The sequence below is a fragment of the Capricornis sumatraensis genome, chromosome 5 (assembly GCF_032405125.1).
Source record: "Capricornis sumatraensis isolate serow.1 chromosome 5, serow.2, whole genome shotgun sequence".
Lineage (NCBI taxonomy): Eukaryota > Metazoa > Chordata > Mammalia > Artiodactyla > Bovidae > Capricornis > Capricornis sumatraensis.
The window spans coordinates 57,294,756-57,308,891 of NC_091073.1; the positions used below are offsets into that span (position 1 = coordinate 57,294,756).

At 35.9% G+C, this 14,136-nt stretch overlaps 1 protein-coding gene across 1 annotated transcript in view; it reads left to right on the forward strand.

Moving 5' to 3' along the window:
- The window catches only part of TFEC (transcription factor EC), a 105,836-nt gene that overhangs the window by 25,418 nt on the left and 66,282 nt on the right, over nt 1-14,136 (forward strand). The window contains exon 2 of the mRNA XM_068973086.1: nt 13,779-14,030. Coding sequence (XP_068829187.1) covers nt 13,851-14,030 — 180 coding nt within the window. The 5' untranslated portion in view covers nt 13,779-13,850. The remainder of the gene's footprint in view (nt 1-13,778; nt 14,031-14,136) is intronic.

Consider the following 14,136-nt stretch of genomic DNA (forward strand, 5'->3'; position numbering starts at 1 on the left):
CTATGTACTAGTTAGGTAAAAGAAATACAAGATAAATTTTACTTTTTTTCCCCCTCGAGAAATGCTAGTAGTATCTGCAAAAGTTGAATGATGAAATGTACTTATGAAACAGAGCCATTTTCTGCCATTTGTCAATCATAATGAATAATTTTAAAGTCTCATTTTCAATTAGATTATTTTAATATTTAACAACTTAAAATGCCCCAATCATATTCTTTAGAAAATGGTTAAGCTGGAATACTGCAGTTCTAATGATGACATTTTATTATGATAAAATGACTTCATTAATTGATGACCATATATCAACTCATAAAGTAGATAAGGGATATAAAAAGTTTTCAAGCCTAAGACAATATAAACCAGTCTGCATTATTTAAGTTTTTTTTTTTTTAGAAATAAGCATTTATGGTCCTTTTATTCTTACAAAAATACATTTATTTATTGTAAATTAATCTAAAAAACTAAGTGGTTGTGAATTTCTTTTGTAAGGTCTGCATAAGTTGGTAATATATTGATGTTATCCCAAATTGTACCATTAACATATACTAAAAATAAAAAAAAATATAATGCATTGTAGAAGAATGATACAAGAGATAACAAGTATTATAGAGAAGTTTGGATTTTTGTTCCAGATATTTCTATTTATAACTTTGAATCTATTTTAGAACATGTAAAATGTTTTTTAAAAAACGAATTGATGACATTCCAAGATATTTGAAATACAACCTTTTAAAGAGATCAGTCTTGTTTCTGGTTTATTTTCTGCATCCTTGAAAGAATATTCACAATTTCATAATGAAAATGATATCAAAATATCACTATACAGAGGATGAAAAATAGTACATTTAAGCATTACATGAGAGCTTTAAGTTGAAAGTAACTGTGAAGTATAAAGCTTCATCTAAACACAATGGTTGATTTCTGAAGAAAAATGTCTTTTGTTTTATAATAGCTTTATTAATGTATATCAATGTTTAGGCCTTAATGAATTTGGATAAATGTGTTTTTTTTTTCAGAATTTAAAACTTATTTTAGTGAATCTAGCTTAAATAATTAATTTGTATATTTTCACATTTACATGAAAAAATTTAATTGCATGAGAAACTTCTAAAAAGAATATAAACTGGAGTATTGACTTACTTAAATATAGCCATAAACACTAAACCTAAATGTCTAATAGTATCAAAATAAAATTTTATAACTGAACAATTCTTTCCTATTAAGGGAAGAATACATCTTTCATTTATTCAGTTGGTTTATTGAATTGGAAAGAACATTTCCTCACTTATTATTTCTCCAAGAGAGAATATGCTTAATTTGAATTTATGATACACTGTAATTTCTGAAAATAAAATAGTTAAATATTGTACTGAAATTTTAGAAAATAATTGCAGAGGCCCAACTGAGTATTTATTTATGATACTATATTTCACCACAGCCTCCAGAATCCAAAACAGCATCCCATAATCAAACACTACTGTTCCTTCAACTGTGCATATGGGTATCTACTATTAGAGGGCTAAAGAAGTTATAGCCTTGTTTCATTTCAGGTTTGATTTTGCCACCAAATGAGTTTGTGCCAAACTTGAATTAAAAAAACTCCCACTTTTAGCACGTTTTGGATTTCGGAATTGTAGTTAAGAGATGGGAGACTGAGAATGTTAGAGTTGCAGTGCTATCGGGCTAGGAAAGGAGCTCTGTATCTACATCAAGAGGTCGAATGCGTACTTTTGGAAATAGGGCAAACAACTGTTTTGTTAAAGAGGATTTACCTGACAATGTAACACACAAAAACTTCCAGTAAGCATTTTGCAAAATGTGAAGAAGAAATTAATGGAACCCAGGGGAAAAATAAAAGTTTAGAATCAGAATAGATTTCCCTATGTGTAATTAGAACTTGTGAGTTTACCATCTTTGACACTAGGCTGTCTTTTATCTTCTCTTCTGTACATCCTGCAAAGATCATCTTGGTTATCACTTAAGCATAAATGTTTTGTAAACTTTATTCACAACCCATACCTTACCTCTGAATTCCAGACCCATATATGCAGCTGTATACTCCACATACCTTCTTGGGTACCTTCAAAACATCACAAACTCAGTGTGTTCCAAACTAAACTTATGATTCTTTGTTGCCCTCAACATACCCAGTCTTCTCCGTGAAGAGCATCACTATCTATTCAGTCACTTAAGTCAGAACCTCAGATGTTATTTCTTAATCCATTTCTAAACATCTCTTGACTCCATATATTTGTTTCCATGTGACTGACAAACCTTATCACATGACCCTAATTCAAGCAGCCCTTTTTTCTCTTCTAGATTCTCATATTTTGCCCCTCTAAAATTTATCCCATGTAACTGTTACTGCCGTCATTCTTGTGGTAAAGAAAATAAGATTGAAAATGCCGCATGAACTGATGAACTGGCCCTCCTGACCTTCCCAGCATTATAGCACACTCTGGTCTAGTCGTGTTATCTCCTTCCAGTGCATTTTTCTCATCTTATTTCTTCCCACCAGGGTCTCCCCACATGCTTCTTTATCTCCACGGAATTTTTTTTTTTCCTATACTCTTCTCTCCTTCCTTCTTACTCATCCTCCAGATCCAACCCTACCATCCCTTCTTTAGGGAAATTGTCCCTAACTTCTGTTTAGATGATCTTTTTCTACAGGATCATAGTCATGTGTATCTCTCCTGTCCCTCACTTGTAATACTTGAAAGTACAGAGTAAAATCTGTATCTTCCACCTGTTCATAAACTTCACCATTGTTCCCACACAACCGGCTCTCTATATAGGCATATACATATTTATTAAGTGAATGAATCAGTGAAATTAATAGCAGGAACTATCATTTGAATGATTTATTCCCATTTTATCTAGGCCTTTCTGCTTGATTTTGTGACACCTTTTACTTTCATAGGGTTTATCACATTGTGTTATGATTATATTTTAATTATCTATCTCTTCTAGTAGACTGTGAACTCTGAATACTAGGTTGTACCTATTTTGTTCATAATTACATCCCCAGAGCTTATCACAGTAGTGTAAAACCTGATGTGTAGTAGGCACTCAAATATTTGTAGAATTAATGAATGCTAAGCCTGTAAATGCAATGTCATATATATTTTAAAGCATTATCACTTAAGTTATCTGCATTTTTCATATTAACGTGTTTCAGTTAGTGATGATATTGCAAGGTGACTTTAATGTGTGTGTGTGGCTGTTGTGGCATTTTGAAGTCAGTGGGAAGTGGTCAGTGTCTGATGTGATTCTTGGTTGATACTTATTGCTCTCAATTTCTAAAAACACATATTCTTAAAAAACAGACAAACCACAGTCCTTTCTGGCATTTGTTCTAATTCTTTTAAAGATGTATGCATGTGTGCCTGCTGAGTTGCTTCAGTCATTTCCAACTCATTGCAACCCTATGGACTTAGCTCGCCAGGCTTCTCTGTCCATTTGTATTCTCCAGGCAGGAACACTGAAGTGGGTTGCCATTCCCTCCTCCAGAGGATCTTCTGTACTCAACAATTGAACCTGAGTCTCTTATGTCTCTTGCATTGGCAGGAGGATTCTTTACCACTAGTGCCAGCTGGGATACAAAATGTAATTGTCCTGAGATGGTAACAAAAAGTAAATCAATGCAAGTATAGGTGGAGCTAGACGGAGTTGTTAGGGAAACTAACACTTTACAGTAAAAATATGAGGGCTTGTGGAGTGCAAGCATTTTTCCTGCTAGAATACTATTGAATTAGGAAAACTCTGCTTAATAATATTCATGCTTCTTTAAAGTCTCTTAAGTGTGGGCCTCTTCTAAAGACACACCATTGGAATTATCCAAATTCAAATGATTGGGAGTGAAAGAATATGTTACAATCACATTTTATATTATTATCCATTAAATAGCTTTGGATTATATAATGTTCAGCTGAAATATGCTGACAGCTATTTAGAAATCTAAGTAAAACTTTTGATGAACCCGGCCTACTTTGTTCAGTAGTTATATCTCAATCAGACAAGCTCGACTGTATAATTTTAGGTTTAGTCAAGATGAGATTTATGGGTATATCATATCCAAAGACTGCTGTGAAGAAAGTAAGATTTGAAGAAATGAGTTATTAATCTTTGCTACAGAATATTAACAAATGTCATGTGGCTTTTATGAGTAGGTATCTGGGAGGTAGTAGGTTCATAAGCTCCCCAAAATAGATTTCTTCTTATATACCTCTGCTACTGGGAACATAATTAATAGTTACCTATTACTCATGAAATCCAAGCTTTTACTTCATTTATTAAACTCAACCTTAGTACAAAATTAGCAAAATTAAATAAGGACTGTCATGTTGTAGTGAATGAGATTGTCTGTCTTGCTTTTTTCTGTGTGTATATACATGCTTGCGTGTGTGTGTGGTGGTAGTACAAGTGTTTTATTTACTATGACCAAATAGTAAATATGTATAAAATAAATAGTTTTCTTGCTGAGTATGTTTCTGTTTCTGTTTTTGCAGATAGTCATGCCTGATTGTTTTTTTTTCTGGAGAGTCAAATTAATGATGATAAAATGCCTTGTTATTGAGACAATTGCTTGTGCGATGATTGCCACCACTTTTTAGTTTTGAATTTCAAAAGGCCAGTACCCAGAAGGTGTTTTATCTCCTCCCAGGTTCTGTTCCCTCAGTTAAGATAAGTGGTCTCCAGGTGGATGGTGACACATAGGTCACAGACCTGCTTTCTGGAAAGGAATGATTTTCCCTTGGGACTAGCTTTAACAAAGAGCACACTCTCATTGCTGAGTGAATGTTGAAAGAATTAGCTGATGGCTTTTATAATTATCTTATGATTTCTCTGTAAAAAGGTAACTTTTTAAAGAGGCTATCATATATATTTGCATAAATATGAATTATGTTTAAAAGTTTTTATATGATTTGTACCAATATTTAAGAATATATGATAAAAGTAGACAATATCATAGACAGAGAATCACAGCGTTGATGAAGTCCTTCACAGTTTTTGTTTTTTTGTACAGCCACCCAACCAATTGTTTCTAAAATTTTCTCCCACAAAATACCCTTCCTGTTGCTATCCACTAGATAGGATCTGAAACTCATCTGAGGACTAAATGAAAAGGCTATAGTGTGGCACAATGAAATGTAAATTGGGATAATTCATGTGGCAACCCACTCCAGTACTCCTGCCTGGAAAATTCCATGGACAGAGGAGCCTGGTAGGCTACAATCCACGGGGTCACAAGGAGCTGGACACGACTGAGCGGTTTCACTCCATTTCACTTCACTTCACGTGAGAATAAGAATGCCTCCTCATGGGAACACAGAGAGCCCTTCTAGCCAGGACTGCTTGCCTGGCCTGTATTACTCCACAGCTCTACTACCTACCAGGAGATTTTAAATACAAACACAAATAGGGCCGCATAACACTTTGTTAGTTTTAATTTCTAACTTAATATTTATTGATTTCTATAGGTGAAACCATCCAAGACTGATCTAAACCTTGGAATTTAAAATAAATCTCAGGTATCAGATATTCTTAATCATCTTCTGCTGTGTCAGAGAATATCTGACTTTTTGTCTGTAGTATTGGCCGGGCTTGCTCATGGGTTTCCATCATTCTCTCAATAAACAGAATTTTCCTGCACCTATTCTAGTCTAAAAATAGGAATAGAAATTAGAAAAAAAAAAACCATAAACACATATAGTTTGCATTTGTGATTCCCCAGTGATTATATTTTCTACAACCAGAATAATGCTTTTTTTCCCTTTTCTTGACCAACTTCTTTAGCCTCTTGTACTTGTAGGAATTTGTGTATTTCTAATTTAAAAAAATTCTTCAATTGGCCCATTAAGTACATTCCCTCTGTTATCTTATTAATGAATGTAAGCATTTTTATAGCATATCAACACATGCATTTCTACTTTTTAAAAAGATCCACATCTCTCTATTAGATTATGAGAGCTTAACTACATTTGAAACACATTAAAAAAATAATTGGATGTTTTAAGCTGTTTCATTTTTGTAACTCCAAATAATGGAACTTCTGAAAAAAACATAATTTCTATCAAAGCTTGAGATAACTGATATTGGGTTTAGGATCTAATGAGCTGATCCTCTAGGTTCAGTATTTCAGTTTAGTTCAGTTCAGTCACTCAGTCGTGTCCGACTCTTTGTGACCCCATGAATCGCAGCATGCCAGGCCTCCCTGTCCATCACCAACTCCCAGGGTCTGCTCAAACTCATGTCCATCGAGTCTGTGATGCCATCCAGCCATCTCATCCTCTGTCATCCCCTTCTCCTCCTGCCCCCAATCCCTCCCAGCATCAGACTCTTTTCCAATGAGTCAACTCTTCGCATGAGGTGGCCAAAATACTGGAGTTTCAGCTTTAGCATCATTCCTTCCAAAGAAATCCCAGGGCTGATCTCCTTTAGAATGGATTGGTTGGATCTCCTTACAGTCCAAGGGAATCTCAAGAGTCTTCTCCAACACCACAGTTCAAAAGCATCAGTTCTTCAGTGCTCAGCTTTCTTCACAGTCCAACTCTCACATCCATACATGACTACTGGAAAAACCATAGCCTTGACTAGATGGACCTTTGTTGGCAATGTAATATCTCTGCTTTTTAATATGCTGTCTAGGTTGGTCATAACTTTCTTTCCAAGGAGTAAGTGTCTTTTAATTTCATGGCTGCAGTCACCATCTGCAGTGATTTTGAAGCCCCCCAAAATAAAGTCTGACACTGTTTCCCCTGTTTCCCCATCTATTTGCCATGAAGTGATGGGACCAGATCCATGATCTTCGTTTTCTGAATGTTGAGCTTTAAGCCAACTTTTTCACTCTCCTCTTTCACTTTCATCCAGAGGCTTTTTAGTTCCTCTTCACTTTCTGCCATAAGGGTGGTGTCATCTGCTTATCTGAGGTTATTGATATTTCTTCCAGCAATCTTGATTCCAGCTTGTGCTTCTTCCAGCCCAGAGTTTCTCATGATGTACTCTGCATAGAAGTTAAATAAGCAGGGTGACAATATATAGCCTTGATGTACTCCTTTTCCTATTTGGAACCAGTCTGTTCTGCTGTATAAAGTGGTTTGGAAAACATTGTTCCACCTGGTCTAAGTGTGATCTCTGGTATCTAAGGGTCAAGTCAAATTAATATAAAGTTTTATGTTTGGGCTTTCACTTGAGCTGATTCATATTATGCTTTGGGCTTTTGATCAAGAATAAATGTGGTGGATGTTATGGTGCTTGGCCAACATTATCCCCTTCGTGACTGAATTACACTTGCTTCCATCTGATCCTGCTTCCCTCATTCTAGTGTCAAACTGGTTTTGAGAGCAGCCCCCAGTAAACCTCCCATAGTCAAGTCTCAGATTGTTCATGGATGACTCAGTTTAAGATAATAAATAAATATATATATGTATGTGTACATATATATATATATATATTTAAACCTGAGAATGTAAAGGATTTCACTGCACATATTACAAATCTGCTACTAGAATTATATCAATTATGTCTTTTATGAAAAAACCTAGTTTATAAATTTTGGATATTTTTCTGAAAAATATATGTCTTTCCTCAGAGCTGGTATGATTTAATTACTTTTAAGAAATATACATTAGGTTGAATTATAACTGTGGAAATTTCTCTAAGAGATAGAAATACCAGACCACCTTACCTGCCTCCTGAGAAACCTATATGCAGGTCAAGAAGCCACAGTTAGAACCAGATATGGAACAATGGACTGGTTCAAAATTGGGAAAGGAGTATGTCAAGGCTGTATATTGCCACCCTACTTATTTAACTTATATGAAGAATCAGTTCGGTTCAGTCACTCAATCGTGTCTGACTCTTTGCGACCCCATGAATCGCAGCACGCCAGGCCTCCCTGTCCATCACCAACTCCCGGAGTTCACTCAGACTCACGTCCATCGAGTCAGTGATGTCATCCAGCCATCTCATCCTCTGTCGTCCCCTTCTCCTCCTGCCCCCAATCCCTCCCAGCATCAAAGCATGTGAAATTCCAAGCTGGATAAAGCACAAGCTGGAATCAAGAATGATGGGAGAAATATCAATAACCTCAGATATGCAGATTACACCACCCTTATGGCAGAAAGCAAGAGGAACTAAGGAGCCTCTTGATGAAAGTGAAAGAGGAGAGTGAAAAGTTGGCTTAAAACTCAAAACTCAGAAAATGGAGACTGTGGCATCTGGTCCCATCACTTCATGGTGAATAGATGGGGAAACGATGGAAACAGTGACAGAATTTATTTTCTTGGGCTCCAAAATCACTGCAGGTGGTGACTGCAGCCATGAAATTAAAAGATGCTTGCTCCTTGGTAGAAAAGCTATGACAAAGCTAGACAACATATTAAACAGCAGAGACATTACTTTGCCTACAAAAATCTGTGTAGTCAAAGCTATGGTTTTTCCAGTAGTCATGTATGGATATGAGAGCTGGACAATAAAAAAGGCTGAGTGCTGAAGAATTGATGCTTTTGAACTGTGGTGTTGGAGAAGATTCTTAAGAGTCCCTTGAACTGCAAGGAGATCAAACCAGTCAATCCTAAAGCAAATCAATCCTGAATATCATTGAAGGGACTAGTGCTAAAACTGAAACTCCAATACTTTGGCCACCTGAGGCGAAGAACTGAGTCATTGGAAAAGGCCCTGGTGCCTGAAAGATTGAAGGTAGGAGGAGAAGGGTATGACAGAGGACAAGATGGTTGGGTGGCATCACCAACTCAATGGACATGAGTTTGATCAAGCTCTGGGAGATGGTGAAGGACAGGGAAGCCTGGTGTGCTGCAGTCCATGGGGTTGCAAAGAGCTGGAAACAACTGAGTGACTGAACAACAATATGGAACAGACATTTTGTAGATCAAAATGGTCAAGTATCTGTGATTCCAGAAGGTTCCACCTAATATGTTTTAATAATTTTCCTTTTCCCTTTGTTGTCAGGATGCTCATGGGTAAATTTGGCACTCGGTTGCAATATTAATCTTCCGCCTGCATCTAATGGTGTAAATACCTTTCAGCACATTTACATGTGTGTGTGCTCAGTTGCTCAGTCATGTCCAACCTTTTGTGACCCCATGGACTGTAGTCCACCAGGCTCCTCTGGCCATAGAATTTTCCAGACAAGAATACTGGAGTGGGGTGTCTTTCCCTACTCCACACCACATTTACAGCTCTTAGTTATTTATAATGTTTTGGAAAATAGGGAGAATAAAAGTAAATAAATACTTTTACATGAAATAAAAGTCTTGAATTTAAGCTGATTATTATTTTTAGTTGCAGTAACAGCATTCCAGAGAGATAATGTTGAGACATAATTCAGAGATTATGAAAACAATAATAATAATTATTATTATTTGAGTAATTCAGAGTTCAAGAAATGTTTTTTACTTATTATTTTTAATAGAAAAACTTCCTTACATCTAAGTGGTCTTAATCTCTTTGATAATCTAAAGAACCAATTCGCAGTCTGCAACTGCTCTGGCCTTATAGGTGAAGACTTTGAAACTCTGATTATGGTTTACCTCCCAGGTGGCTCAGTGGTAAAGAATCTGCCTGCCAAGTGGGAGACATGGGTTCAGCCTTGGGCCTGGAAGATCCCCTGAAGAAGAAAATGGCAACCTACTTCAGTATTTTTGCCTGGGAAATCCCATGGACTGAGGAACCTGGAAGGCTACAGTCCATGGGATCACAAAAGAGTCAGACTTAGCAAGTAAACAACAACAACGATAATACATTTCTGAGCTTTTTGCTTTGTGTTCCAGTAATTTCAATCAGGAACCAATATCCTGTAGTGCTTAGAAAGCCAGGCCCTGTATTCCCACTCCTTCCCTTGCCAGTGGAATGATGACAGCCATGCCATTTAACCTAAGTTCTAGTGTCTTCAATTGTATAGTGTAATGTAGACATTATTCATATCTATATCCTAAGATTGTAATAAGAAGTAAATGAAATAATATGTGTAAAATGCTTAGCAGAGTGCTTGATACTTGTTGCATATTTCTGTATTTATCATTATTGTCATTTTTGCTGTAGTTGGTATTAATATTGCCCAAGTATATTGTAAATTTCTAGAGCCCTAGGGTCACAACTATGACTTCCCATGGACACTTGATGTAACACGTACTGCAATAAGTACTCTAATGATGTTTTTAGCATCAATGAATGAATAGTGAAAAATAAATTAGTTAATGAATGTTGTATATTCTGATTCAACATACTTTTCTTAGAAAAATATGCAGGGTTCTTTAGCATTCATTTACATTGTGTGAAAATAAATCAGATTTGTGAATCTTAAAATGCTATATATAATGTATGTTTTGTAGATGAATGTGGATTAAGAAGGATTAATTTAAAACTGTAGAATAATCTAAATAGCTACCCTAAAAAATTACCACTGGCATTTTAATGAAATGTTATTTTACAACTTAAAGCTCATAGCAATATAATTAGTAATATGTGTAATCTTTATTACCAATCTTAATCTTTTTTATATGACTGAAAAATTATTTTATGGTAGTACAATTAAAATAATGCTAAAAATGTCAGCATAACAGAATTAAACTGAAGTAACTACTACAATATTGTAACCCAAACCAGCTAATTTAAATGCAAAATCCTTTGTAAAGGCTATTTATCTGAGCTAATGCATGTTAAGGGATTTAAGGAGTAGATTGTGAAACTGAAATAAAAGGAAAAATAAGCACTGTACAGCAATCGTTACTATTGTTTAACATGAGGGAAATATTAAATAGGATTATATATAGGCCACTTGAGGAAAATGTATTAGAAGCCATATTGCAACATAGTAAATATAACGGGGGCTGGTGGGCAATCCTATTTTCAGAGGCTTTTAAAGGGAAAGCTTAGAGTACTTAAAGTTGTCCTTATACAAATAATTGTATATCATTAACTATGATAATTAGACTGAAGATGTCCAGAATTTTAAGTCTATGTTTTGAAAGAGGAATTTCAAAATAGTGGATAGTTGCTTAGTTGGCACATGACACTAGTTTTTTCTCTGAATGCTTTTCTTTCTGTCAATTCATAATGACTTTAATAAAGTATTGTTATTATAAAGTGAGAATACAGAAGCATTTAAAATTAAGATTTTTTAAAGCTGAAAATGAACTCAGTATCAAAACCTTGAAAATATAGAAAATTGAAAAAAAATCACCTAGGTTTTCATCACCCATAAAGTATCAGACAATATTTAGTATATTTATTTCTAGTCTCTGTTCCTCCATGGATAATTTTTTAAACTTTTAATTAAAAATAATTATATTATATTCAATATAATATTTATATGTAATACAAAGGAACCTAGGAGATATATATTATATAAAAATCCCTAATAATAGTGAATTAGCTGTATATTCCTTTTATTATTTTAGTCATTCTTATCAGATCCTCAAAAAGTTTTGCGGCCTATATATTTATTCCATGTTTGGTACCAGTTGCATGTTATTTTAATGGCTATTCTTAAACAGTTGGTTAACATTTAAAATATTTTCAGTTCAGCTCAGTTGCTCAGTCAGGTCCGACTCTTTGCGACCCCATGGACTGAAGCATGCCAGGTCTCCCTGTCTATCAACTCCCAGAGTTTACTCAAACTCATGTCCATCAAGTTGGTGATGCCATCCAACGATCTCATCCTCTGTCATCCCCTTCTCCCGCCTTCAATCTTTCCCAGCTTTAGGGTCTTTTCCAATGAGTCAGTTCTTCACATCGGGTGGCCAAAATATTGGAGTTTCAGTGTCAGCATCAGTCCTTCCTATGAATAGTTAGGACTGATTTATTTTAGGATTGACTGGCTTGATCTTGCAGTCCAAGGGACTCTCAAGAGTCTTCTCCAACACCACAGTTCAAAGCATCAATTCTTTTGTGTTCAGCTTTCTTTATAGTCCAACTCTCACATCCACACATAACTACTGGAAAAACCAAATCTTTGACTAGACGAACATTTGTTGGTAAAGTAATGTCTCTGCTTTTTAATATGCTGTCTAGGGTGGTCACAGTTTTTCTTCCAAGGAGCAAGTGTCTTTGAAATTCATGGCTGCAGTCACCATCTGCAGTGATAGTCTCCAAAATAGTCTCTCACTGTTGCCATTGTTTCCCCATCTGTTTGCCATGAAGTGATGGGACCGGATACCATGACCTTTGTTTTTGAATGTTGAATATGAAGCCAACTTTTTCACTCTCCTCTTTCACCTTCATCAAGAGGCTCTTTAGTTCTCCTTTGCTTTCTGCCATAAGATGGTATCATCTGCATATCTGAGGTTGTTGATATTTCTTCTGGCAATCTCAATTCCAGCTTGTGCTTCATCCAGTCCAGCATTTCTCATGATGTATTCTGCGTATAAGTTAAATAAGCAGGGTGACAATATGTAGCCTTGACATACTCCTTTCCCAATTTGAAACCAGTCTGTTGTTCCATGTCCAGTTCTAACTGTTGCTTCTTGACCTGCATGCCGATTTATTAGGAGGCGGGTCAGGTCGTCTGGTATTCCCATCTCTTGAAGAATTTTCCACATTTTGTGGTGATCCACACAGTCAGAGGCTTCTGCATAGTCAATGAAGCAGAAGTAGATGTTTTTCTGGAACTCTCTCACTTTTTCGACGATCCAACAGATGTTACCAATTTGATCTCTGGTTCCTCTGGCTTTTCTAAATCCAGCTTGAACATATGGAAGTTCACGGTTCATGTACTGCTGAAGCCTGGCTTGGAGAATTTTGAGCATTACTTTGCTAGTGTGTGAGATGAGTGCAACTGTGTGGTAGTTTGAACATTCTTTGGCATTGCTTTTCTTTGAGATTGGAATGAAAACTGACCTTTTCCAGTCATGTGGCCACTGCTGAGCTTTCCAGATTTGCTGGCATATTGAGTGCAGCACTTTCACAGCATCAGCTTTTAGGATTTGAAATAACTCAACTGGAATTCCATCACCTCCCTAGCTTTAGTTGTAGTGATGTTTCCTAAGGCCCACTTGACTTCGCATTCACACCATCATGATTATCTGGGTCGTAGAGATCATATTTGTATAGTTCTTCTGTGTATTGTTGCCACCTCTTCTTAATATCTTCTGTTTCTGTTAGGTCCATACCATTTCTGTCCTTTATTGAGCCCATCTTTGCATGAAATGTTCCCTTGGTATCTCTAATTTTCTTGAAGAGATCTTTAGACTCTTCCATTCTATTGTTTTCCTCCATTTCTTTGTACTGATCACTGAGGAAGGCTTTCTTATCTCTCCTTGCTATTCTTTGGAACTCTGCATTCAAATGGGTATATCTTTCCTTTTCTCCTTTGCCTGTCACTTCTATTTCTCTTCTCTTCTATCTTTTCACTTCTCTTCACTTCACAGCTATTTGTAAGGCCTCCTCAGACAACCATTTTGCCTTTTTGCATTTCTTTTCCTTGGGGATGGTCTTGATCCCTGCCTCCTGTACAGTGTCACAAACCTCTGTCCATAGTTCATCAGGTACTCTGTCTATCAGATCTAATCCCTTGAATCTAATCCCTGTCTATCAGATCTAATCCCTTGAATATTTACTAAAATATTTTAGTAAAGTTTAAATTATTCCTTAAAACTATAATCCATTAATATCTTACATAAATTATGACAGATGTATAGATCATAAATAAGAAAGAAACTGGACATTATAATGTTTACTGTCATAATTCAGTTGTCAAAAGTGGAACTTCTTTACCAGATGATGCTACACATTGCATATGTTTGGTTTCTATTTGGTAGGTCCCAGCACACTTGGAAAGTCCTGCAAGGACTCAGCTACAGAAGGTTCAGCGACAGCAAGTAAAACCCTTCATGACCCTTGACCACCAGATTCTCAACCAAAGTTTTAAAAGGTCACATCCTCCCACGCCAAGCAGTGAACTTCTGGTGCAGCATGGACACCCGTCTCCCGAGAGTGACACTGGTCTCACTGGAAATCCACTCACCAAGTTGCTAACTCTTGGCAAAGAAGATGACAATACGGAATGGCATGTATGTCTAATGACTGATTTATGAAAATATATAGTTTTTTGGAAAAAAAAAACTTCAAGAAATTGAAGTCAATATTTTTATAGTAAACATTCTATATACAAATTCA